Genomic DNA, 23,454 nt, shown 5'->3' on the forward strand with positions numbered 1-23,454 from the left:
GCATCCTTTCCCTTCCCTGTCACCCTTCCTCTGCGCACAGTGATCTCCCTTCCCCCCCCGATATTCCACTCTTCCTCTCTCTGACCTTAAAGGAATTTATTACCGAGGAGTGTAAAAAGATTACTGCAAAATCGTTCTGCGTTACTGGGAAATCATTGCAACATTAGCTCAGTAATAATTTTTCATAAGTGTTTGCTGTGTCTCTTCTCCAACATATTCGGTCTCCGCATGCACATCCACACCCCCGCAAATCCCGCTGAAGCCAAGAGGCACTTGGCAGAGGACGGGAACGTGGACCTGACCCGGCACTCACCCCGGCTCCCTCCTTCCCGTGCCGGCAGACGAGGTTGCCATCCCTCGGCCGACCGGCCGCGTCCTCGGACCCACGTGCAAGCACTCCCCATCCCAGCTTGTCCTAACGGCATGGAAAACCCCAGCTGTCAGGGCGCTCGGGCTGCCTTGGCTCCAGGGGTTTCGCCGGCAGATGCTTGTGGAGGATCCTGCACCTGGCAGGGCCTGGGACCGGTTGTTTTGCTGAGCTTTTTTGGGAAAAGGAAGATCCCCTTCTCTCCCACACTTGCACTCGGGAGGTCTGGGTGACAGACCCTGCTCCCCCAGGGCCAGGGGGAGAAGGTGCCAATGAGGAGGAGAAGGGGCTGCCGAGGCAGCTGCGGGGCTGAGCAAGAGGCAGGCGGTCCTGCCGAGTCACCCGCAGAGAAGGACACTGACAATTCTGCAAATACGTTTAATGCACTTAGAATACACGAGAGGAAAAAAACGTTTAGTGATTCACAAAAATATTACAAAAAGTCACGTGCAGGCGAAACACACCCAGCACTGCAATAACAATGTAAGAATTTACATTAGAAACTAATATAAAATATTTAAAAACCTCTGCTAGTTTAGCTTTCCATTTGTTTTTTGTCTTTTATAAAAAAAAAGGAGGAGGGGAGGGGGAAGAAAGGCCATCTACAAGGTACTGATACACCGGCTGCAGAAACGCAGGCTCCTTCCAGCCCCGTCGGTAGCATCCTCGGGCTCCTCGCTCGACACAACCCTGCGCACGCAGACCGCACACACTCGCACACACACACGGCTGAACTACAGAAAGGTTCACCTCCGGGCTGCGAGGGCAGCCCCAGCGGTCAGGGTTCGCCGTGGTCCCGGTTGCCCCACGTGTCCCCCACCCTGGGAAGCTTGCCTTTGCTCTAGGTTTTGCAGAAACCGTCCAGCATACAAAACAAGTAGCACCCCCAGTGAGCAGAAAAAACATCCATCCCTTTAAAAAAAGGGAAAAGCCGGCGTGTCCAACCTGGGCTGGATGAGAGAAGGGTTTTGAATGACTAAACTTGGGTTTGGATCATGACCGTGGCCAAACACGGAGCACTGGGACTCCAGGGCTGGATGGGTGCAGGGAGCATCCCGGCGCGGGGGCCAGGGCATCGGTACAAGCCCCCAGCGGGATGCCGTCTGCTTCCATGGGGCTGAAAATTGCCACTTTGGGGAAAGCCAAAAGCCAAGAACAAAAGGGCCCAGAGCCCCCCGGCCCGTGATCAGTCACTGCTGGGATGACACGGCCACTCACACCCGCCTCCCCTTCCTCTGCCTCCTGCGGGTTTCGCAGCCCGCTTGCTGCCGCAGGAGGAACAGCGCAGGAGCTTCGTTGCCAGCACGGCAAAGTCCTTCTGCGCCCATCCTGCCCGCGGCATTGTCAACACATGCCGTATTTATGTAGGACCTACCGCACACGGCGACAGCTCGGTCCCTCCCACCCTCGCCGCTCGTGCAGCAGAGGGTTTCCGGAGCCGCACTTTCGCTGCAGTTGGGCCCCAGGGAAAGGAACAAAGGAGCCATTTTCATCTCCAGCCTCGCCGGGAGTGGAGAGAGAGGGCGAGAGAAAGGACCAGTGTTTGCAAAACACAACAATCGGCTGGAAATTTTCCTCCAGCTTTTCGAGATTGTGTTTTTTTTCCTCTCTCTTCCTCTTTTTAAAGAGGGGAGACACATCGTCAGGACAGTTTAAAAACAACCAGGCACTGGCCAGCCACATCTGCCATGTGCAGCCCCTTCCGAGCTGATGTTCCTCTCCTGCTATCAGGGCCCTATGAGCTGAACGGTGAATGATGCCGTGGTCTTTCAGCGAGGGAAAGGGAAGGGGCTACCTTCACGGCAGACTAGAAATGATGTTTCTGAACTGATGTGCCGCTTATGATGATTTTATGGTCTGTCAGCCATTTTAGGGGAAACAGAATCATGGTAGAAATGAAGAGGTGGTGAAGCACGACACACGACAGGTTCACTGCCTGAGAGAGACAGGTCAACGCGGGGCCGGGTTTAAAACACATTTGCAACCTCAGGCTTATTCCCCATTTGAAATTTTGGACTCATGTCGAACACAAGGGTTTTTTTTTAAAAAAGAAAAGAGAAGAAGCAGACACTACACAACAGAAAAAATGTTATAAAAATAGTAGGTTGCTACAGAGCTCGTTAAAAACTGCCACAGTCCCAGAGACCTAAATCCAGCTTTAAAATCTTGGGAGGTGAACCCCACTGGCAAACGTGCATTCCGAGATTGTTTTGGATACAGTTTGGCTGCTGCGCAGGCTGGCATTTATCGATAGATGCACAGAAAGGGATTCCTGGTTGCTCGACAATTCATCTGCCCTCACAGCTTCACTCACAGGGAGAATTAAGGCACAACATACACTCTAAATGGAGGGCAGTCACGTAGAGGACCAAGTCCCCGGGAGGCAGAAGGGCTCTCATGTTGCTGGACCCTCTCCTCAGCCGGCTGTGATGTTGTAGGAGCTGAAGCCCAAGACTTCATACAGCAGAGCCACAGGGTGCAAGGCTGTGCCCTGGGCTAGAGGACAATCAGACACACAGGTCTAAGGGTCTCCTCTGACCTGAAGGTCTGCAGATCATTTCTCCCCACCTGACATGACTCTGCCTTGCCCCTGCCAGATAGAAGCCGGCGAAGCGGGTCATGGACTCTACATGCCTACCTAGGAGGAGGGAGTAGTCATCAGGACAGATAAACAGCCGAGCAGCCACGATCCCATGCCGACCTGTCGTCTAACACAGCGTCCTGCGAAGCATGCAGTCAGCCAAACATTTTCCAGTGAAGCATCTGAGAAAGGTTTTTGTGAGGAGCTGGGGGGACATTTGATGAAGGGAACGGACGGTGGATGAGCAATAAAGCTCGCTCAGTGACCAGCCTGGAGGTTCTCATGAGGGGCAGCGGAGCATGAGCTCCGCTCCCCACCTCACACTAAACAGAATAACAAAGGAGACTGAAGCAGCCACATTGCCACTCCCCATCTTTGACTCAACCTCAGATGCAGCTAACGCAGCCATCTGCAGTCTCTACCATCAGCAGCGGGTACAGGCCAGAGTGTGAACATGCAGTAGGATGTGCATGGCTGGCTCCTTGCACCAATGCAGGACCTCAGTGGGTCCTGGCATGGAAACGAGGACTTGCCTGCAGGCCCCCCATGCTGTGCTGAGGCCTTGATGATTCTCACTTTGGTTTCTAACTTCCCTGCACCCACGTTAGCTCCCATTGCAGTGCCTGAGATGCATAATGACTGCACTGCCTTGAACAAGCCCGAGCTGTGGGTGCAGGAGGGAGCCTGCTAACTTGCTCTCCCACCACACAACCTCTCCCCAGCAATCTGCCCCCTCCAAGCCAAGCATCGCTTTCAACTGTTTTTTTTTTTTAAAAGCTACACCCCCTAAATATTTCTACTGGTCACAGATGAAAAACAACACAACCCCCACTTCTTCAAAGACCATTTGATGACCCGATGGTGTCATTTCAAAAGCCATCCAAGAGCAACTGAATATTTGAAGTGAAGAGCTTCAGAATATCATTTCAAATCACTGTTGGCAAATCTATGTACAGTAAAACCAATATATCACCATCCTCAAAGACATTATACACAGCAGGCACCACCTATCTAAGCCACTGAAAATATCACTGTAGGTCACACCAGCTACAAGACTGACTGCTCTGCTCAGATCGTATCCCACATACTTTAATATTGAAACTATACATTCCTTCTTCTGTTTTTAATCACGAGTTGAGAGGGAGAGTAGTCCTGGCTTTTGGGACTTCTCTTGTTTCAGAATTGCTGTCACATGCTGGATTTTCAAGGCTTTGCAGGTCTGCCATAAGGCTCTTCATCTCTGGAAATATCCCTATCGATCTGCATCGCAAGATTTCTCCAGGAGGGAGAAAACCTCTACTTGCTGCTTCTAAATTGCGTTCATTTCCATTACTATCTTTAGCCAACAGAAGCCTCACAGGTTTTGGTTTCATACAATCCTGCTTCAGACCTTCTACACAATCTAGAAAAAAATCAGCACCAGCGGACCTACCATCTCAGCAAGTTTGGACTAGAAAAAAACCGTGGCGTTTATTGACACTGATGCATTTCCCTTTTTCAAACTACTTGCTCACTAATATACAAAGGTTTCTTTTCCATTTCCTTCACACACAGGCATGTCCTCTTGCCCCAAGATGAAAACATCCAAACTTGAAATCTCATTTACTTGCCAATGAGTAAGCCTTTGGCATGGTTGCAAACTTGATGTGAATCAGGGGAGGGGAGGTCCTGTGGGTGCACAGCTCTTCACAATACTGAGTAACACGCAACTTTCTTATTCTTAGATAACTGTTGAGAGGTAGCGACACAAGCTTGGAGCTTAAGGGCTGACTTTCACCAGTTTCTCTCTTACAGTTGGTCTAACAATAAGACAGAGATTTCTATTTTAGCAGTTATTTGTCTAATATTTTTCCCCTTAACTAAACGGGAAGATTTAATTTCCTTCCCTTCAAACCTTCTCCTCAATTGTTATCTGGCTACCAGCAAAGATCTGTGAGAAAGTGTCTCAGAAATAGAGATTTCTGGCATGCCACCTGTTCATAACTCAAATACACAGAACTATATATAAATACATGACATGGAACAAAAATACACATACACAACGATACTGGGTGGATTTTCAAATGCATTCAGCATGCTCCCTCTGAAGTCAATGAAAACCCAACCCAGAGCGTCTGATGAGAGTAAATACGGTGAGGAAAACATACACATAAGAAAGGCAGAACTGGAGCACAAGCCAGCTTGGAGGAGGTGCTTTCCCTGCGTACAGCACCGCATCCCCGCTGCAAAGGCTCAAAGAGTTCATAGGGCAGGAGGTCCTAAGCTTTCCACATGTGTGTCAGAGCCCAGAGAGGGTCTGATGGACTTCTCTCTGCCCCGTGCTGATCTCTGCAGGAACAGCAACAATTGACCTTCCAAATGTCCCTTCTCCACCAAGATGTGGATTTTAAGCTCCTTTTAATGAGAGCTAGCATCTGGAAACAAGGAAGAGCAGCCAGCATCATGGCAATGGGCCAGCTCTGCTGCAGGCACCCCCAGCAAGCTCGTACAAGAGCAGCCCATGGGCTACTGTTGGCGGACGGCTTTGGGACAAAATTGTAGTTGCTGCCCTTGCCTTTTTCCCAACTGCCACAATCATCTGTTTGTTCATAATCTTGTGGTGGGACACTTGGGCATGTCATTTTTGAAGCTGGACTGGTACATTTTCATGCTGCTTTCTCACCCACGCTGTCCCCTGCATATACATCTACAGTGCAGAAGGGATGCTTAGTGCTAACCAGGACAATGAAAACTGGCCAAGAGATCCCACGGATGAATGCAGTCTGCCACAGCACAGAAATCACTCTGGCTGTCACATGCAGATATCTGAAAGTTTGTTCTTTCGCAGCAGGATTTTAAGATGATCCTCTGAGTTCAGACAAAATGACAAACTCATTTACATGTAAATTGCTTTCGTAGCTTTGCAGAAAGGAAGGTTCTGCCGAGCAGTGTTGGACCCTGCATTTGGCCTGCCTTAAATTATAATATAACAACAATTATAATAATACAAATACTACTTTGTACACAAAGCACGCCCTCCCCTGCAAACCCTGGCATGCTTCGGTAGGTCCTACAGCCCTCTAGTCAATAATCACCCTCTCTGCACAGAGACACATTGAGTGACTTGCCTGAGGCCACAGAGGAATTCTGTAGCAAGTCCAAGGAAAGCTTTGTGGCTCCTAGCTCTGCTTCTTGACCAACATTAACCAGTCTCAAATATATGCAAAAAACATCAAAGCTGACTGTGCCAGGAAGAAATTAAATCAGAAAACAAACAGAAAACCAACAGAAAACCAACCCTGGGGTACTGTGAGGCCTCCTGGACTTTGCTGTTTGATCAGGGGAGTTAAGTGTTAAAAGCTTTTGTTATACTTGCATTATGATCACACAGCAATTGCGCATAAATCGCCAAGTTATCTTGTAGGCAGAAAGAGGTGGAAGGAAAGCTGCATCTCCCCTGACAAGGAGTGAAGAGTCGTCACCAAAAGACAATGGGCAGAGGAAGGCTGGGGAATATGCATCAGAAACAACCTGCAACAGCAGCAGGGGGCAAAGCCTGCGGTGGTTTGCTGCAGCATATCCACAGGAGCCAGCATCTCGATGCAGAGACACAACCTGACCCTGCAGAGACCGTCTCCTCCGCATATGACGTTTTGCTCCAAGGAGGAAGCCACACAGATCTAGAGAGAGGGTCTTTTCAAACTGATTTTGATGCTTTACAGTTCAAATCTGTCTGAAAGGAGGGAAGTCAGCAACAACGAGAGCCACCACAGTGAGGCTAGAGGGGAAAATTGAGCTGCACTAGGGCACAACCCTGCTGGAACAGGGAGAATAGCTGGCTTTATTGAGGCTGAGACTCCTCTCCGCTATGCCAGGGCAGTGGAGATCTCCATTTCATACGCTTTCAAGCAGCCCCCTGGATCCTGCAGAACTGCTGAAGTTGTCCCTGTGAACAAATGGTCCTTTCTAGCTTCTCAAATTCTGTACAATAGCAAGGAAAAAATACTTGACAGTATCTCTTTAAAGATAAACACACTGTAAACAGGAGATCTCCCCCGCCCCGGTAGCTTTCTTCCTCCTGCTTGTGCAAAACCAGAGGTTGTGACCTTCCCTGGGGTTCAGGCACAAGGACAGGATGCGCGAGAATAAAGTTGCCTCTGTTTGCAGCGATACCATAGCTAATAGCACCAAGACCAACACTTAAAACATGCCTAATTTGAGGGCAGGGAGGATCTGGGTTTGTTTTTCTTGACTGAACTAGAAAGTTCATCTTTAAATCTGTTCAGCTTCAAGCATGTGAGCTTTTGGCCTCCTTTAAACAGGGGAAATACCATTCCGTTTCTGAAAAGAAAAAAAAATAGCACATGGAAGAACAGTTCTGCAGTCAGTAAAATTTTGGCTAACAAAAGGACTCCAGAGTCACGTAAAGAACATTTAATCCATGGATTATAGGCTCACACCTGGCAGAAATGCATGTGTAAATACAGGCGTGCAGAGCGTCTACACCCTGGGCTAAGGCAGAGGGGAGTTCTGTAGCTAGGAGAGAGAAAGGATTCTTACTACTAATTTTCATAGTTAAATACTTCTCACTCGCACTCACACATACGCAGGCTGTTCCCAGAGAGCTCAGCCTTGGGAAGGATAAAGGAAAGGGCTCAGTTCGGTCTGGGCTGGTGCTGAGTAGCTCCTCTTCTGCTTGCAGTGGTTGTGCAGCAAACTCTTTTATTTGCAGGCAGAGTTTTTACTGCATTAATTATCCTGTGAGTCACTGGGTAATGGACAGTAACTTGGCTCTCCCAGTTGTTAGAAGGGTGTAATTCAGCTCTAATGCAGTGGGTTGTCGAACACAGCATCTGGCAAGATGGAAACTTTCAGTTTCTTTTCAGGCCAGCTGTACTCCTTTGGAAGTTTAAACTGTAAGACAGTAAAAAGTATCAGTTAGTGTATATCACTGCAACCTGCACAGAAAAAACAAAATCGTTGCAAAGGCAGGCAGCCCCATGTTATTATTTTTTAAAACAAGAGGCCACTAAGAAAACATTTCCCCATCAGTATGTTTTGGATAGCAGTGGACGTTAGATAACGTGGCCTGTGCCTCAGCTGCCAAAATAAAGTTCTGAGTTTTCAGCCCAAGTGCTGTTTATTTCATCAGACAGATTCTGGAGGGTTTCTGCCCCCATCACCATTTCCCCTCTCCGACCTCTCTGAAAATTTGCAGCGCAAGTATCTCCCCTCCTATCTGACCATGTGCCTTTCCTTCCACCTACCCCGGCCCCCAGAGCCCCCTCTTTGCTTTAAAGAGAGTCTTATGGCAGGTTTCAAACTCTTGCTCGTACAGGGTGGTATGCACGTCAGCTAGCATGACTCTGCTGGTCGACAGGCTTGCAAATGGTCACCAGCTCTGGGGAGGCAAACTGTGCCATCCTGGCTGGGGAGAGCCAGCGTGCCTGAACAGCGTTTCTGCTCCAGCCCTACCCACCTCTGGTACAAAGGCTTTGCAGAGCACCCATACAATGCCTCATATTCACACAGGCACTAGGCTGCTCAGGCTGTTTTGCAAACATTGATTGAAGCACAGGGAACAGAGATTTTTTGCCCCAGTCTGGTTTACACAGCACTGTCTCTGGTCAATGTTTCCCAAACAAGGCAAGTGCACTGCTCCCATCCTGATTTTGCTCCAGGGCACCCTGTCTTAGGCTGGAAAGTCACCCCAACATCTCTGATCCCAATCATGACTGTGTGGGGTTAGAGGTCCAAGAAGCCTTACCACCAAACCTTCTCACAACCACCTTTGACCAGGGCCCATGCATTCACACAGATCTCTCAAAAACAGCTCTGGGGGGTGTGTGTGGGAGGTGGGGTGTGGAATCTTTTAGGCTACAGATCTTCCCCACAGCTGGATGGCAACCTGTTCTGCCCACAGCTGGATAGACAAGCATTTCACGCAATCCCAGCACCCAGACTGAGAGTCCAAAACCCGTGGGGGACAGCTCTGGAAGCCAGTTTGCAGGATGATTTTGGTTTTAAAACTCTGCTGCACCCATGGTGTAGCACTGCCTGACGCCCCAACAGGACTCCCAGGGAGGAATCTCACTGGGATCCCACACCACCAGTGACAATTCAGAACAGTTACAGATACAGTGGTCCTCTCCTAGCAGAGTCCTCAGACCAAGGCCAGCAGTGCCATAAGGTTCCCAGGGGCTACATGAATTAGAGAGTTGGTGCAAGGGGACAGTGACCTGCGAATCATCCATCTTTATCCAATTACTTGTCTTTCTTCCCATAAGCGCCCCATTTCTGAAGGACATTAACACATGCTCAGTGACAGGTTCCTGTTAAAGGAGATCCCCTCCAGCTGCCTGCTCCGCAGCAAAGGCGGCTCGAACATGAATTTTCTCCTGACCTTGCTCCATTTGCAGCTGTGTACAAGGGTAACCTGCAGTTGGTACCCATTGACCTTAGTATGCTGGGCTGGCGGTTCAGGGTCTGACCCATGATCTGGCAGCATGGCAGGAGGATCCTTCAGGATAGTGGCTACCATAAACTCCCACTCTTTCTCCTCTAGGAAACATAAACAGCCCAAGTCCCACTTACGGTTGTTTTTTTTTAAACTCAAGCCCTGTGTATAGCTTGTACCATATAATCTAGTGGCCCTACACTGCCCAGGGGATTCTTCGGAGTTCAATGTCTAGGGTATGTGAAAAACATGCTAAAGATAGTCAGACAGATCATTTCACTTAATTTCACTTAACACAGGTGGCTCTTTATGCAGCAAAGGAAAGACTCTCCTTGCAGTGCTTCATTCTACCACATGAATATCAACAGCAACAGTCAGGGCTGCTGAGGAACGCCTTCAGTTGGACCAAACTGGGATCCTGCAAGTTACAAATCCTTGGAGGAATCTGGATGCTGAAAGATCACATTTCATCTCAAGTATTTTCCTTTTTATAAACAGGAGTGGTTCCAAAGCAATCCTCTTAGAGAAGTCATCCTTTGCATTTGTTTGTTTTTCACTTTTTAATTTAGCAAAGTCACAGTAACTCGGAACCGAACACCCGGTCACTGTGCCAGGAGCTGCCACGCTCATTGCCTCTGCCTCTCAGTGGAGAGTGAAGGAACATGAGCCTTCCAAAGCCTTAACTAAAGGGCCTTCAAACCAAAGTGCTCCTGGGCTTCCATGTCACCAGCAAAAATGAGCTTTGGATTAGGTTTAACTGGATAAAAGCTGGCCTGAAAGTCACCGCACAGCCAACAGTGTGCTCCCCTCACTCACACAGTGAAGAACACCCTGGCATTAAATCAACTCTGGATTAAACAATTAGAGCCCTGAGATTTTCCTGGGGGGAGGGGAGCAGGGCAAAGGATGGGAGGGCTGCTCTACAAGCCAAGGAAAGTTTCTTTAGAATCTGCAGGGAGCTGTAAAAAATGGGATTAAAAATATTACATGTCACTTCTGCCACTGCTCTTTGAAGTCAAGCAGAATATTTATATGGCATGCATGGGAGACAGGGTGTTAAATGTTCCCCAGGAAGAGATCACATGGCAGGGGGAAGTTTAGTACCGCACAGCAAAGCTTTATAAAGCTCCCTTGGCTGCTGCTATAACGCTTCCAAGCTGGTGATGGTCCTCTGCACGCTGTGCAGGGGCAGCAGGTAAAGGCCAAGTAGCAGATGTGAAAAAGCCCCCGCCTGCTCCCCAAACTCAAAAAAGGAGGCCCCCTACAACAGATTGTTCAGCAGTAAATGTGCTGCTACTGCTTTCAGCCTTTCTGAAAGTGGGGAAGGTGATGTGCCTAGAGATGCTGCTGAGGACTCTATGCATGGCATCGAGGACCCTGGAGCCCCTGGCCCAGGGGCTGCACTGCTTTGATTTGGGGCACTCAGATACCACGTTAGGAAAGATGCCGGCAGAAAGGAAATGCAGAGACTCCCTTAATACCCATCCCTGCCTTGTATTTCTTGCAATCCCTTCTCTCAATGCCTTAGTTCATAGCAGATGTGAAGGTTTAGCAAGGCCTCAAGTCTACGGGGCAGGGCTGCAGCCTGCGAGCTGAGGGGAGGATCAAAGGCAAGCTGCAGGACGGGCTGAGGTCTCTGGGACAGTACATGGGAGATATGGGAATGACGCAGCCTTACTTCCTCTGGAGAATTCAGATCTTCTAAATCTTCCAGCATTCTCTCTACGAACTCTTCGGTCAATAGGATCTGCAAAGGAAATACAGTAGTTTATGCCTTTACACTCATAGTTTTAGCTAACTGCAAAGAAACAGAACAACTTCTACAGAGAGCAGACTGTACCAGCTCAGTCCTTCCCCTATGTCCTTCTTTCCCACAATACAAAGGTTTGAGGGCAAGGAGCTCCTAACTTTGCCTCCCACCCCAACCACTGAAAAAAAAAAATGTTAAAATTATATAGCAATCTTTTTTGACCCTCAATTATCTTCCTCAGTCTAAAATTAGAGGCTCGGCTTTAGACAGACAGAGTGGGGAAGGAGGAAAAGGGATCAAGATAACAACTGTTGGAGAGACAGTGGGAGACACTCACTTTGATCTGATCCATTGAAGTTAAGCTCACAGTTTAATCAGGAAACAGCAGCGCAGGGAGAGCCTGAGACCCGTACAGAGCTGGTGTTCTGGGCACGGGGAGGGCTCTGACCCAAGTGCAGCACATCGTTCAGATGAACCAGATGCTGGGTACGGGAGGTACTCCCAGAGGTGCCCGCGCTAGGCACCTCCACATTGTATCATATGTGCCCATCCCATGTGCCTGTGCTGGGAAATCTTTTGGCTCATCTCAAGGCCAGGCTGGCAAGCTCAACGTGGCCCAGGAAAACAGCTGCCAACAGGTCAAAATTCCCAGCTAAGGGCCACAACCCTGGCTCTGCGGAGCCCCCCAAGTCACAAAAACCAGACACACCTGGGGGCAAACCAGCCCCAGGAATTCAAGGGGAGGAACTCCCACCCTCTTTAAAAAAGCACATGATAGCCAAAAGCAAATGTGTCCTGCCTCTCTTCACAACAGCCGTAAAGGCCAGAGCTCCAGGCAGGCCAGCTGGCTTGGCACAGGAGCAGAGATGGCAGTGCGGGACCAGGCAAACATCCCCACATGGTGACAGGGCCTTGGAGCAGCATTCCTGGGAGTTAGGGTGCAGCAGTATCCAGCAGATTATTACCATTTCAGCCTACAGGTTTGTTTCTTCCCCTCTGCTCCTCCTTTCCTTCCTTTGCTCCACCCTTTCCTCTGTCTCTGGCATTGCTTTCCATCCTGAAGCAAACACCATACCCATGCCCCCTTTCTCAGCCTTCCCTTTCCCTGTTCTCCCCAGCCATGAGATCTGTGCTCCCTCCCAGAAAAGGGACCGCTGCAGCACCAAACACTGATGGAGCTAAGTGCCCAGCCCCACTGCTCTCCACTGTCCCCTCCAACTCACGTCTGGAAGAGGAGCCCCCAACCTGTCCCACCTCTGTGCAGGAAGCCATCTCCCATGCCCACCAGCTTCTTGGTGCCAGTAACATCAGTGGGGAGCGAGTGACCACCAGGATGCCATGGGCTATTTGGCAAGTGGAAGCCTCTGGGCTCCATATTGTTAACACACAAGCAGGGCTATTGGACAGAAAGAGAAAGGGAAGACTCTGGTCTCCCTTTCTTCCTTTGGTTGGCAAGAGAAGAGATCTGCAAACACCAAATCCAGATCTGAGAGCTACCAGGTGTCTACAGTTCTCTCCCCTTCAACCTTGCCACCCTTCTGCCATTGCACACAGATTTCCCAGGAGACGAGGGAACTGCAACCTCCCTCTCCAGAAGACTCCAGGTTTATGACCGAGCTGCTCAGCATGGATGCAGGCACCTCCATCAGGCCTTTCCGATCATACCTTGAGCCTGAAAAAACCCTGCTTCAGCTAGGAGCTTGCTGCTTTGGACAGGACTCTGCAACCTGGCACCAATCTGCAGACTGGCAAGCTGAGAAACATTGCACTGAAACACGCATATCACCGCAAACTACTGCAGTCTCCTTGCAGGAGCCTGTAACTATTCTGCCTGTTGAACTGGAGACACTTGTTTGTTGACTGTTTGCAGGAGGAGGAAGCTGTCTGTCCGTGTTGGAGGCAGGAGGGCAACCCGATCGCTCAGCTCAGAAGGAAGAGCTGGGTGGGGAGCTGGGGCTCTGCATGGAGCAGATCGGTTTCTGCGGAGGTGCAGCCTGCATTGGGGTGAGGGAATGAAAACAATTTGGCAGACATCAAAATCTCCAGAACAGCCGGAAAAAGGAGGAGGAATTGGTATTCACAGCAATCAGGCAAGGAGGAAATGAATATTCAGCCATCCACAGATGAGCAAAAATGCCAGAGGTTGGGATGGGTGAGAGAGCAGGAATGAGGAGCTGCAGCTTTGGCAGGGGGACTAGAAGACAAGCGCAGCAGGAAGACCCCTGGGCGCTCCCAAGGTGCCAGAGGCAGGAGAGAAATGGGAACCACGTGTGAGAGGCAGCCAGCTGCTCTGAGGCTGGAGGAAAACAAGACACGGTATGCAGAGGTAAACAGTAAAGGGTGGAAAGAGTGAAGGGGGGGGGACAGGTCAGGTCCCGGCTAAGCCACAGACTCCCAGAGTAGGGACAAACCTACGTGGAACACTGTGGCTAGCAGTGACTTGGGGTGTAACCTCCTGAGACGGCTGCGCCCATCTGCAGCTCAGTGCCCCCTCTCAGTGAATTTTGGTAAACCAGCTGAAAAAAAAATCAAATTCCACTGATGTAGTGAGCTGAACTGGCTCCCTGAAGGATCTGACAAGTGGAGTGGGACAGGAGTTCCCAGCTCAGCTGTCTCATGGACCGTGTTTGTGGGATCAAAGCAATGGCAGCCTGCTCTATGCAGCGTGCTGAGAAAAGATCGCAGTGCCGTTCTGCAAGCCCTGCATAGACAGTTAACTTTGGTGGAGGGCAGGCGTCACAGGCTGCAATGACAAACTGCTGCAGTGACATTCACACAGTGTGTCAACTCAAGAGACTGTCCTTAACAGCCCACGCCAGAAAAAAAACACCCCAAACCCTACTACCCCACATTGCTGGGGAGACCTGCTCTCCTTCCTGGAGAAGAAGGGAGCCTCTGAAGCATGGGTGTAACCAAATGTACAAGCAGCCATGTCCCTTGGCACAGGAAACCAGCACTCTTGAGCTCTCCTGGGGATGCAGGGGGAAGGCATGCGTCTGCAGTACACTAACTGCTGAAAAGGGCTTTGAAGAAAGAAGTATTGTCATCCTGGATTCACGTCTAGACAAGATTTCTCCTCTTAGAAGCAGCCCAATCAAAATGGCCCAAGAGCATTAAGGCCTGTGCTCATAGATCAGGCTGCCATCCCCACCTGCAATCAGCAAAACCACCTTCATGCTGGTGAGTGAGTCTTTGCTCCTGTGGAGAAGGATGAGAATAAATCCAATCCCATCTCAGCTTTCCTCATTCACAATATTTCAGGTTTCCAGTTCTTGTAGCATGCCTGCTCCTGCACAGTATGATATCCCATTACATTAACACACACACGTTATATGTGCATGATATTAAAGGTGACATTCCCAGCAAATAAACATGACAGACTGCCATTGCTCTAGGCACCTAATTTAATTTCCTCTGGGATTTAAACCTTAGAAGCTCAAATTAAACAAATAGGCCCCGTTCACTTTATATTTCAGACCTGAATCTAGAGTTTTCCTCCGATGCTGTTAACTGATCTTATCAACAGGACACTGCACAGAGATCACAATGATGAAGCAGCTTATTCCCTTCCCAAACGAAAACAGAGCCCCGCCGTCGTGCTGCAGCCATGGGAAAAGCTGACGCACTCTGGAGGGCAAATGAAGCCATCCCATGTGCACTGAACAGGCCTTTTCTCCCATGAAATCTCTTGGCCGGTGCTGAGGAAGCAAAGGAGCTCTCCCGAGCGGCAGCAGGCATCCCGGGTGCCACAGCAGCCGGGTGCTCAGAGTGCTGTGTTTTCACAGCTCTGTGCAAACATTCCCGCCAGCCCAGCCTGCCGAAGCTGGTTACAGGGTGTAGCTCAGCCTTTGTAATGGCTGTTTGCAGTATGAACAGGGAACGGCCTCACCAGCCAGCTGTGGGTATCTGAAAAATCTCCTTCGGTGCTGCATGGTCCTGCTCGCACCAGGATCTCCCTGACCTGACCCAGAGAGGCCCAGACATGTGCTATCCCATTGCTAGCACATCTAGATTCCATTTTCTGTGTGCTTTGCAGCTGTTAGTCATGCTGCAGATGCTTGGAAGACGATGACTAGCTAAAAGATAAGTCCCTGTTTTCTATCACAGGTACCTACCACACAACTGAGGTCCGAAGGCATCATCGCTTCACTAAGAGCTGCATGTGTCCAGACATGTTACAAAATACCAGGCTAGCCTGTCTTACTCAGGTGGATGTATTCAGGGAACACATGGGCTGTGTGCATGATGTCTCCCTCTCGTGGCAAGTCTCACCTGAGCTTGCTGAAACCTACTTCTTACCTCCAGGGCTTACCTACGGGTCAACTGAAGGAGCTTGTGTTGAAGCTTTCATACCTGCAGATAGTTGAGAAACCTGTATCGTGACTCGTTACAGGTGCGCGGCTGCAAGTGTATGAAAACAGGCAAGATCTAAAAAGGCACACAAGGTCATGGGGCTCCAGACGAGTTCGGCTGACTTTGAAAGCAAACAGTGCTTAGTAAAACTTTAGTAAGACTTTATAGGCAGCATATAGGTACCACCTCACAATTAACACCCCATCTCTCAGTATAGGGTTCAACCCTAGCATGAGGGCTTGAAATTCTCAGCTCAGGAAAGGCTGGCTGGGGCCAGAGGTCACACCAATGTTGAAAGCCTGGCACAGCTGGCAAGTCTTTGATCAAGGAAGACCCTCAGAAGCTGAGCTAGGAACTGAGCTGCAGCTCTGTCCAACTTCAGGAAACATGCTTTGCCCAGGGCAAGACACAAGCTATTGGTGCAGGGACAACTAAGCAGGGGTGTTTTTACTGATAATACCCAATTTTCTTGCCTACCTAGAAACAAACCAAACAATCCCACACTTTGCCCTAGTGCTTTGTTTGCATTAAACACTGCCACTTGCTTTTCTAGCAGGTTTGTCAAAGAAAGGAAACCATGTTTTATTAGTTCTGGACTTAGTACACGGCTGGCTTGTATGGCTCAGCCAGAGAAGGTGGGGACACATTGCAATAAACTCCTATGTAAACCATACCAACCCTTCTAAGAAACTGTTCATCCACCCAGGTGCTATGCCTGGAATGGGTGGAGCAGTTGTACCCTAAGCCACACGTCATCTGTTACATCTGCGAATATCCAGCAACTTTTAGGAGCTCCTTGCTCTAAAAATGTTTCAGCTTCATTCGTGCCAACAGCACAGCAAAAAGTGAAGTTAAAGTGCATTGGCATTTCCCACTGAAATTAAACATTAACAATAAAACCCCCTGATGAATCATCCTTTGTGCCACAAGCACCCCCCAGCCCGTCTCTCTGCTTTCCTCTTAGCTTGGCCTTCTTCGCACTGCTTTGCTTTGACTGCAAGTGGTTCAGGGCAAAGGCCTTGTCACTGCATCTTTCTACATCATGCCCAGCCCTGACACTGTCTGAAGAGGCCACCTTGCTGCCCGAATCCACCACAGCTCTCATTACAGCCTCAAAGGTACTAGTATTACAACAAACACCTTTGATGGGAAATTCCACTGTTGCTCTTCCAGGAGATTCACAACCCTCCTTGTAAAGGGAAAACATCCACTCACAGATGCCTCAGGGACCCTATTGCTTCACACCGCAATGTTACAATCCCAGAAGAGGAAGCATATGATGACGCTGAAAGATTTTGACCTTGTGGGAGCTCTCTGTGACATTCCCAACTACAAGGCTGATCCAGGGGACCTGGGCTCCTCAGAGCTTTGCCTGACGAGATCCATCTTGCAGACAGGGCTGCTTTGAGTGAACACATAAAGTTTGGCTCAGCTGGGGAGAGGGCTGACAAGGGAGCCAAGACAACAGGCAATACCAATTCTTTCAGAGTGAAAAAGCAAAGGAAGGACAGGCATTTCAGGGAATGCTCCAAGTAGGTGGAAGAAAACCTACACAAAGTAGCCAAAATGTAGTTTGAGTAGCAAGGGAGGGGCATTAGGTGGCAGGATAGTCAGTCAGCTTAAGAAGGATGAAAGAACTTGACTCATCCAAAACTAGCCTGGACAAAGTACTAGAGAACATACTGCAGGAGAGTTGATACAGGGAGGATCATGATGACCTAACGGGACATTTCTACCCTAATTTAAGTTTCTCCCAGTGTCTCATTCAGCAGTGAGGAAGAACACAAAGGGATAATGCAGTGAGGTTTTGGGGAGTGTTTGGGGAAGACAATGAACTTACTGGAAAAGTGTTAGCTTAGATTTCCTAGACCTGCTCAAGAATTTGGGGGAAGCCACCCAAAAGATTCTGAAAAAGATTTTCTTGGGGTAGATGCATAAAACTGCTTTGGAGAAGAGCAGGTTGTAGTTGTACACAACTTAAACCAGTTTGTGGGTGTTGTCCTTAAATTCACCATGCTAGACATAACACATCTATTCAAGTTTGGGGAGACCAAAAATCAATCCCTATCTCTTCAAGAGAGGACTCTACCCATAGCTGTGACTTACAAGCGAGCACCTCAAGCATCATACTAGCTCTTTCAAATGTTGCTTTGAACCTCTGCTGCTGCCAGTATGCCAATGTGCATAAATGATTTAACATGTGGTATAGCAGAGAGAAGAACCAGATGTGCTCATTTCCAGGGGAATGTCCTAACTCTACCGGAACAGAGTCATTCTCTTGTACTCTCTGTCTCTGTGACTAATTCAGTGTTTTATACGATGTGGAACAACTCCAATTGGATGAGCTGAGAAAGAATCAAAATACCCTATAGTTGTGGTGCCCTTAAAGCCAAGAAGTAGAAATAGGGGTTCAAATAAAAGGAAGGGAATAAAATATGAGTTTCTCATATCCTACGTGAATGTTTTATCCCTCAAATATTGATTAGAGAAGGCAAAACTTCTAACAACTCCAGCTCCATTCTGCAAAACTAGAATTTTTTTTCCCCTGTTTTTATTGAAGAAAACCTTCTATTTCTGGTTTCATTCAACACAAAAGATTTTTTCTTTCAGTTTTTGGTCTCTTTAAGGCTTTTGTTTCAGCAGGAAAAACTGAAAATATTTAAAGACTGGGCTCAGTCTGATCTTCTTTCCCAGATTTTTCACTTAGGTTGCCAAACCAAAAGAATGGATCATTCCCCATGACCCTGCTCACAGTAAACCTCCCCTCCCTCGCCCCTGACTGCCAGCATAGATAGCACATGTTGATAGCTCCTGAATGCTGGATGCTTCCCACAGCCTCCATGTACCTATCCTGCCTACAGGCGCATTTAACATTTTCTACGAGAAGTCTGACCTTGCTGTCCTAAGCCTCAACTTATTTTTCCATGCTGGATGCCTTGTTTTTGATTTTTTTTAAAGGTTTTTAGGGGAAAAGGAATCAAGTTATCTCAGAGAGGTATTTTGGAAAAAGTGTTTTCTGACAATACTAACAAATGCATATAATCATTTTGTTGCAAACCATGAGAGATACCCCTTACGAGGAGGGTGACGAACATCAGCAAAAAAATGGTCTGGAGGTCAAGTGAAAGTCTTTCTCCTGATCGTGATAATGCTTTGCCAAGTCAGAAGCCTTTGAAAGTCACTGTTTGTCCACAGCCTTTCAGAGAAAGGCAGAAAAATATACTGAAGAGCCCTTCTTCATTGAGCATGTCCCAGCCCAAGGCAGCTCTGCCCCAAACACAGGGCAGAGGTAGCTAAGGAGTAGTTTTCCCTCTGATCATTCTTCTGAGTGGCAAGGGATTGCTATGGCACCAGGCACATCAGGACTAAAGGCAGGGAAACTCTCCAGTGTTCTCAGCGTTTCTGCTGGAAGTCAGGCCTTGTGGAGGAGGAGGAGAAGGAATTTGCCAACTTGAATGTAAGGGGAGGAGAAGAAAGCAGAGACGGGCCAGGATGAGGGAAAGACAGAGACACAGAAAAACAGGATGGAGGGCAGATCAGAGGCCAAAGCTGGAGGTGACACAAAGGGCAGGGAGGTTGGAGGAGAACCCCATTCCACAGCCTCAGCATCCACAATGCTGTCTGCTGGATGTTGCGAACCTGCTGGCATGGGTGGCGAGGAAAGAGCATCCTCCAGCAGTGGCTGGTGCCAGAGGATAATACCCCACCACTGCTGTGAGCTCGTCAGCTCACGTGGAGACACAGACCTTGTGCTGAGAATCAGAGGGTGCCAACTGCAAATGAACCATAGCCTCCATCTGCCTAACAGGATTCGTCCTGAAACAGAGTAAATTACCTGGAAAAAAACCCTGTACACTCAGAGACCAGTGACATCGGGCATACAAAACTTTGGAAATGGCTGCACAGAGATTGTCTGCGCCATGCTAATTTGGCCCCAGCGTACGTCTGCCTCACAAAATAAATCTGTAATCACAGGATCGCCTGCAGTTTTTCTCCCACAAGACCTCTGCCCTGCTCAGTCCTCAGGATGGTTCTGCTCACTGAATGCAGCATTAGTCATCATTTCTTTTCATTATCATTCAAGTTGCTTCCCCGTTCCCTCCTACTCTCTTCCCCTTTATTTAGTACGCTCCATCCAACTACTGCCAGCATGGATTACACTGGAAGTACCTAATCTTACTGTCCTTACCACTCTCACAGCCTCTGACGTGCTCAGCCTTACATTTCTGCAAGGCAGGGAAGCGTTCCTCTCCATGCAGCCGATGGGGGAGGGAGGCTAAAAGAAGCTAAGAGACTTAACAAAGTCATGGAGAAAATCTGCAAGAGCAGGGAGCTGAACATGGGTCTTTGACTCCCAGACTGACCCCCTACCCCAGAGAGATCCCTTCTCTCTCCTGACCTGCAAGAACAAATTCTAATCTCTTCCTGAAATTGTTTCTGCTGTTCATCTGTGGAGCTGGAACGCTTGGCAAGCACTGAATTAATCTTCACAGGATGACTGAAAGAAGGTTTTCCTGAACAGACATGGGAAAATGAGTGAAGAGAAAGTTGAATCTGAATGTCTACTTCTTGCGGGTGCCCATCTCAAGACTTGCAGGTCCCTGTTTTCCAGCCCACTCAGCCCTGTGGGGCACAGGGGTATCTGCAGAGTTAATTCCAGCCGGCCTCCTCCTGCCAATGGGAACACAGACCAGACTTCAGGTCTCAAGCTGGGCATACAGAAATCAAAGAACGCAAACTCAGTTGCCACATGAGAACATTTAGCTTAAGACTCTGGAATAGCATCAAGAAAGAACAGAGTAGTAGAGGCAGGAACAGGATCCAGTTCTCCAGGGCAACATTTAACAGGCTTCACCATAAGACTATTGTGATTTTTCTGCAATTACCTGCCTCATTCACTACACACCTTCTAATTTTGACAAACAAACGAAGTGGAAGTCTTATAGGCAAGAGTCTACCTTACTCCACAGTCCTGATTCATCCCCCAAACACGCTGCATCTTTGTGCACTAAGGCAGGCATGCTTTGTAAAAAATATGTATGATCCTTCAATTGGATGTAGTATCGAGATACACATGTGTAACAGGGGCAAGGCTAAAGTGCAGAGATATTTCTTAAATTGTATGCTAGATTTTGCAGTTAACGAGGACTCTTTAAATATAGGTTTGTTTTTACTGCACTGTATTGGCTCATGTGTCAGAGTCTGCAGCAATATCTGATGCGTAACATGTACATTACACATGATCAAAGACTTGAGTGTCATCTTCTTCCCTAGAACAATGACTGCCTAAAGCAGCAGGAGCAGAAATTATCTAAAGGTTGTGTTAAACCAACCTCCTTCTCCCCTCTGGGGAGAGTAAGCAGTCCAGGTGAGCAAGGTAGGAGGGAAGAACAGTCTGCTTTGTGCTAGACGGGCAGAGAGCTCCACATAAAAGCAAAGGAGCTTTGCAGAAGCATGTCCTGACTCCCATCACTGGAGACTTAATGATGGTAATTCCCAAAGGATGATGCATGCTGACAGGCTTTGACACAAACTACCCCAGGATAATATTAATATGTATTAAAGGCTCAGGCAACTTTATTGGGTCGGGCTTGATCAGTAACACATTTCAACAGAGCATCTCTATCATCTGCTGGAACATAAGTAAGGGAGCGAGGGAGAACACACGCACAACCTCACCTTGCTTTGGGTAGATTTTAGAGACAAACAAGGTTGATCTGTGATGAATTGCACGCTTAGTACAGCTCAGACATTGGACCAAGAACCTTGGACACTCCACCACAAATACGAATGCTACCGTGGGGCAGTTAATATCAGAGTATGTCTGCATGATCAGCATCCTTAACCCTCCAACATGTGGTCAGACACCTCCTGCACAGCCTTTCTCTGTGCATCTGGAACATCTACCCCTTGGAAAGGAGAGGAAAGGTGCTCAGGAGGCAGTGTGGGGGCTCTGCTGTCACAGCACTGGGGGAAGGGGGAGTGGAAGAAAGAACCGCGGAAGCCTTTGATCATGTGTAATGTTAATGCAAGTGTTACACATCAGAGACTTTGCCAGGGTAACTAGCATATAAACAGGAGTCTAGTGTTAACAAGGAGGACTTCTTGAATATGTTTGTACATTTCTGAGTCAAAGCAATTTCCCTATTCAACAATACATGACACAGTGGAAGAAGTTCAGAAATAAACCAGCCTGACATGCTTAGACCTTTAATAGAATTTAGCTTCTTAGAACTAATTAAATGTTACTTAAATGGAAAAAAAAAATCCAAGTACTTGGGAAAGGTGCCAATTTGACAGCTCTGGAGAAGGAAATAATCTAATCATCCCCAGAGCACGGGCAGCAGCAGGACAGGCTTCCCCTACTAACATGCCTTGAACGTGGCCTGGAAAGACTGTTGATAGAAATGGGGCGTACAATCTCTGTGGTCTAATGACTCCTTGCCTTTTCTGCTGAGACTGCTAAAACGGCTCCCACCGAGTACTAGCTGCGGTGGTGATACGGACACCTGTCTGGTAGGAGTGGTGCTGTGACCTGCCAAACTCCTGTCATCTGCTAACCCTTCACTGGAGCCCAGCGACTCTCAGCTCATTGCTCAGCCCGGGCAGTGGGGGCTGATAGGCTATACAGCAGCTCTCCTGCCTGTCCCACCTTGGATACACTCCACTCCAGCCCACGAGAAGTAAACAGGAGGTTCTGTGTTTAGTCTGCAGGTTTGGGCTTTCACTGCACCAAAGCTCAGGCTCAAGAGAGGTCAGTCTCTGGCTGCTGCAGAGTTGAGGCCAGGATTTTTCAGGCTCTTATTTCTCCCCCAAGACAGGGAAAAAGTCCACAGGAGGAGATGACCTGCCATCTCTCTTCCTCTCCATGGTCCCTCCATTTACTTGTCTTTGCAACAAGCCCCTGCATTGCAGTGATCTGCTTTCAGCTGCCAACTCTCCTTGGAACTCATCGCTGTGCCTGGGGTCCCAAGCGAGGGAGGAGGAAAATCCTCTCTGGGCCTTGCTGTGAAAGCTTTGCAGGGCTTGCCAACTCGGCCAGCCCAGGCTGCAAGGGACTAAACCAAATACAGCTCGCCTCCTTGGAAATATTATGCACCACAACTTCTTTTACTTCTGAAGCAAAGCCACATGAACCTCCCTCCTCTGCTCCCAACACCACAAGGGACTGCTGAGCACGGACCAAGCCTCCCATTACATATTAAGCCAAGAGCCTCAGACACTCCCACACGTATCTCACACAACCGGGTGCTCCTCCTGTTGTCCCAGGCTGCTTTTAGCCTCCCTTCCTCCCCCACCCAGTCTGTCCTCCTTCATTCTTATCACAGGATGGGGCAGGAGCCAGCAGCAGAGCCGGTCACATCAGACAAGAAGATCCAATACGTTGACCTTGTGTAGGAGACAAGTGAGGGAACTTGCTTCTCCCTACTGCTCAGAAGCCAACAATTCTCCACCTCTCCCTCCCACCTAATCCAAAGATCTTCCATAATTTTCAGCACCAAAGTAACAGGCATGGAAGCAACCAGGTTCATAAGGGTTAATATTAGTTACATGTCTGAATGGTGACCTGATTATAGCCATTCTTCACTGTTTAGAGGTTACCTGACTACTCTACACACTAATACATTTTGAGATGTGATGTAAATGCAAACAAACACTCTTATGTTTGGAGTTAACACAGTCACAAGATCCTGTGTATCGTGTGTTGGCAAGCACAGGAACCAACAGCAAATGACCCACCCTTAAACCTGACCCTTTGCTGTTAATCATTACAGGAGTGTTGCACTTTCCAGTCAGTACAATCAAAGCATGCAAGCTCTTTGAAAATCCCTACGCATGAGATGATTCTAGCCAAGATCAGCTCCTTTACAAGTCATACAGATTTCAAGGTATGATGTCCTCCAGACGTATGAACACGGGTAGTGGAATGCCTTGAAAACAAGTCTCTGGAAGGTTAACTGCAATGC

General features: G+C 48.5%; 1 protein-coding gene across 3 annotated transcripts in view; it reads right to left on the reverse strand.

Moving 5' to 3' along the window:
• Positions 1 to 731: 731 nt before the first annotated feature.
• SUFU (SUFU negative regulator of hedgehog signaling) overlaps positions 732 to 23,454 on the reverse strand; it is a 99,841-nt gene continuing 77,118 nt past the window's right edge. For all 3 annotated transcript variants that reach the window (XM_030029859.2, XM_030029860.2, XM_030029862.2), the window contains exons 11-12: positions 11,063 to 11,131; positions 732 to 7,841 (exon numbers count right to left, since the gene is read on the reverse strand). In XM_030029859.2, coding sequence (XP_029885719.1) covers positions 7,752 to 7,841; positions 11,063 to 11,131 — 159 coding nt within the window. In that variant the 3' untranslated portion in view covers positions 732 to 7,751. The remainder of the gene's footprint in view (positions 7,842 to 11,062; positions 11,132 to 23,454) is intronic.

Source organism: Aquila chrysaetos, chromosome 11 (assembly GCF_900496995.4).
Source record: "Aquila chrysaetos chrysaetos chromosome 11, bAquChr1.4, whole genome shotgun sequence".
NCBI classification, from domain to species: Eukaryota; Metazoa; Chordata; class Aves; order Accipitriformes; family Accipitridae; genus Aquila; species Aquila chrysaetos.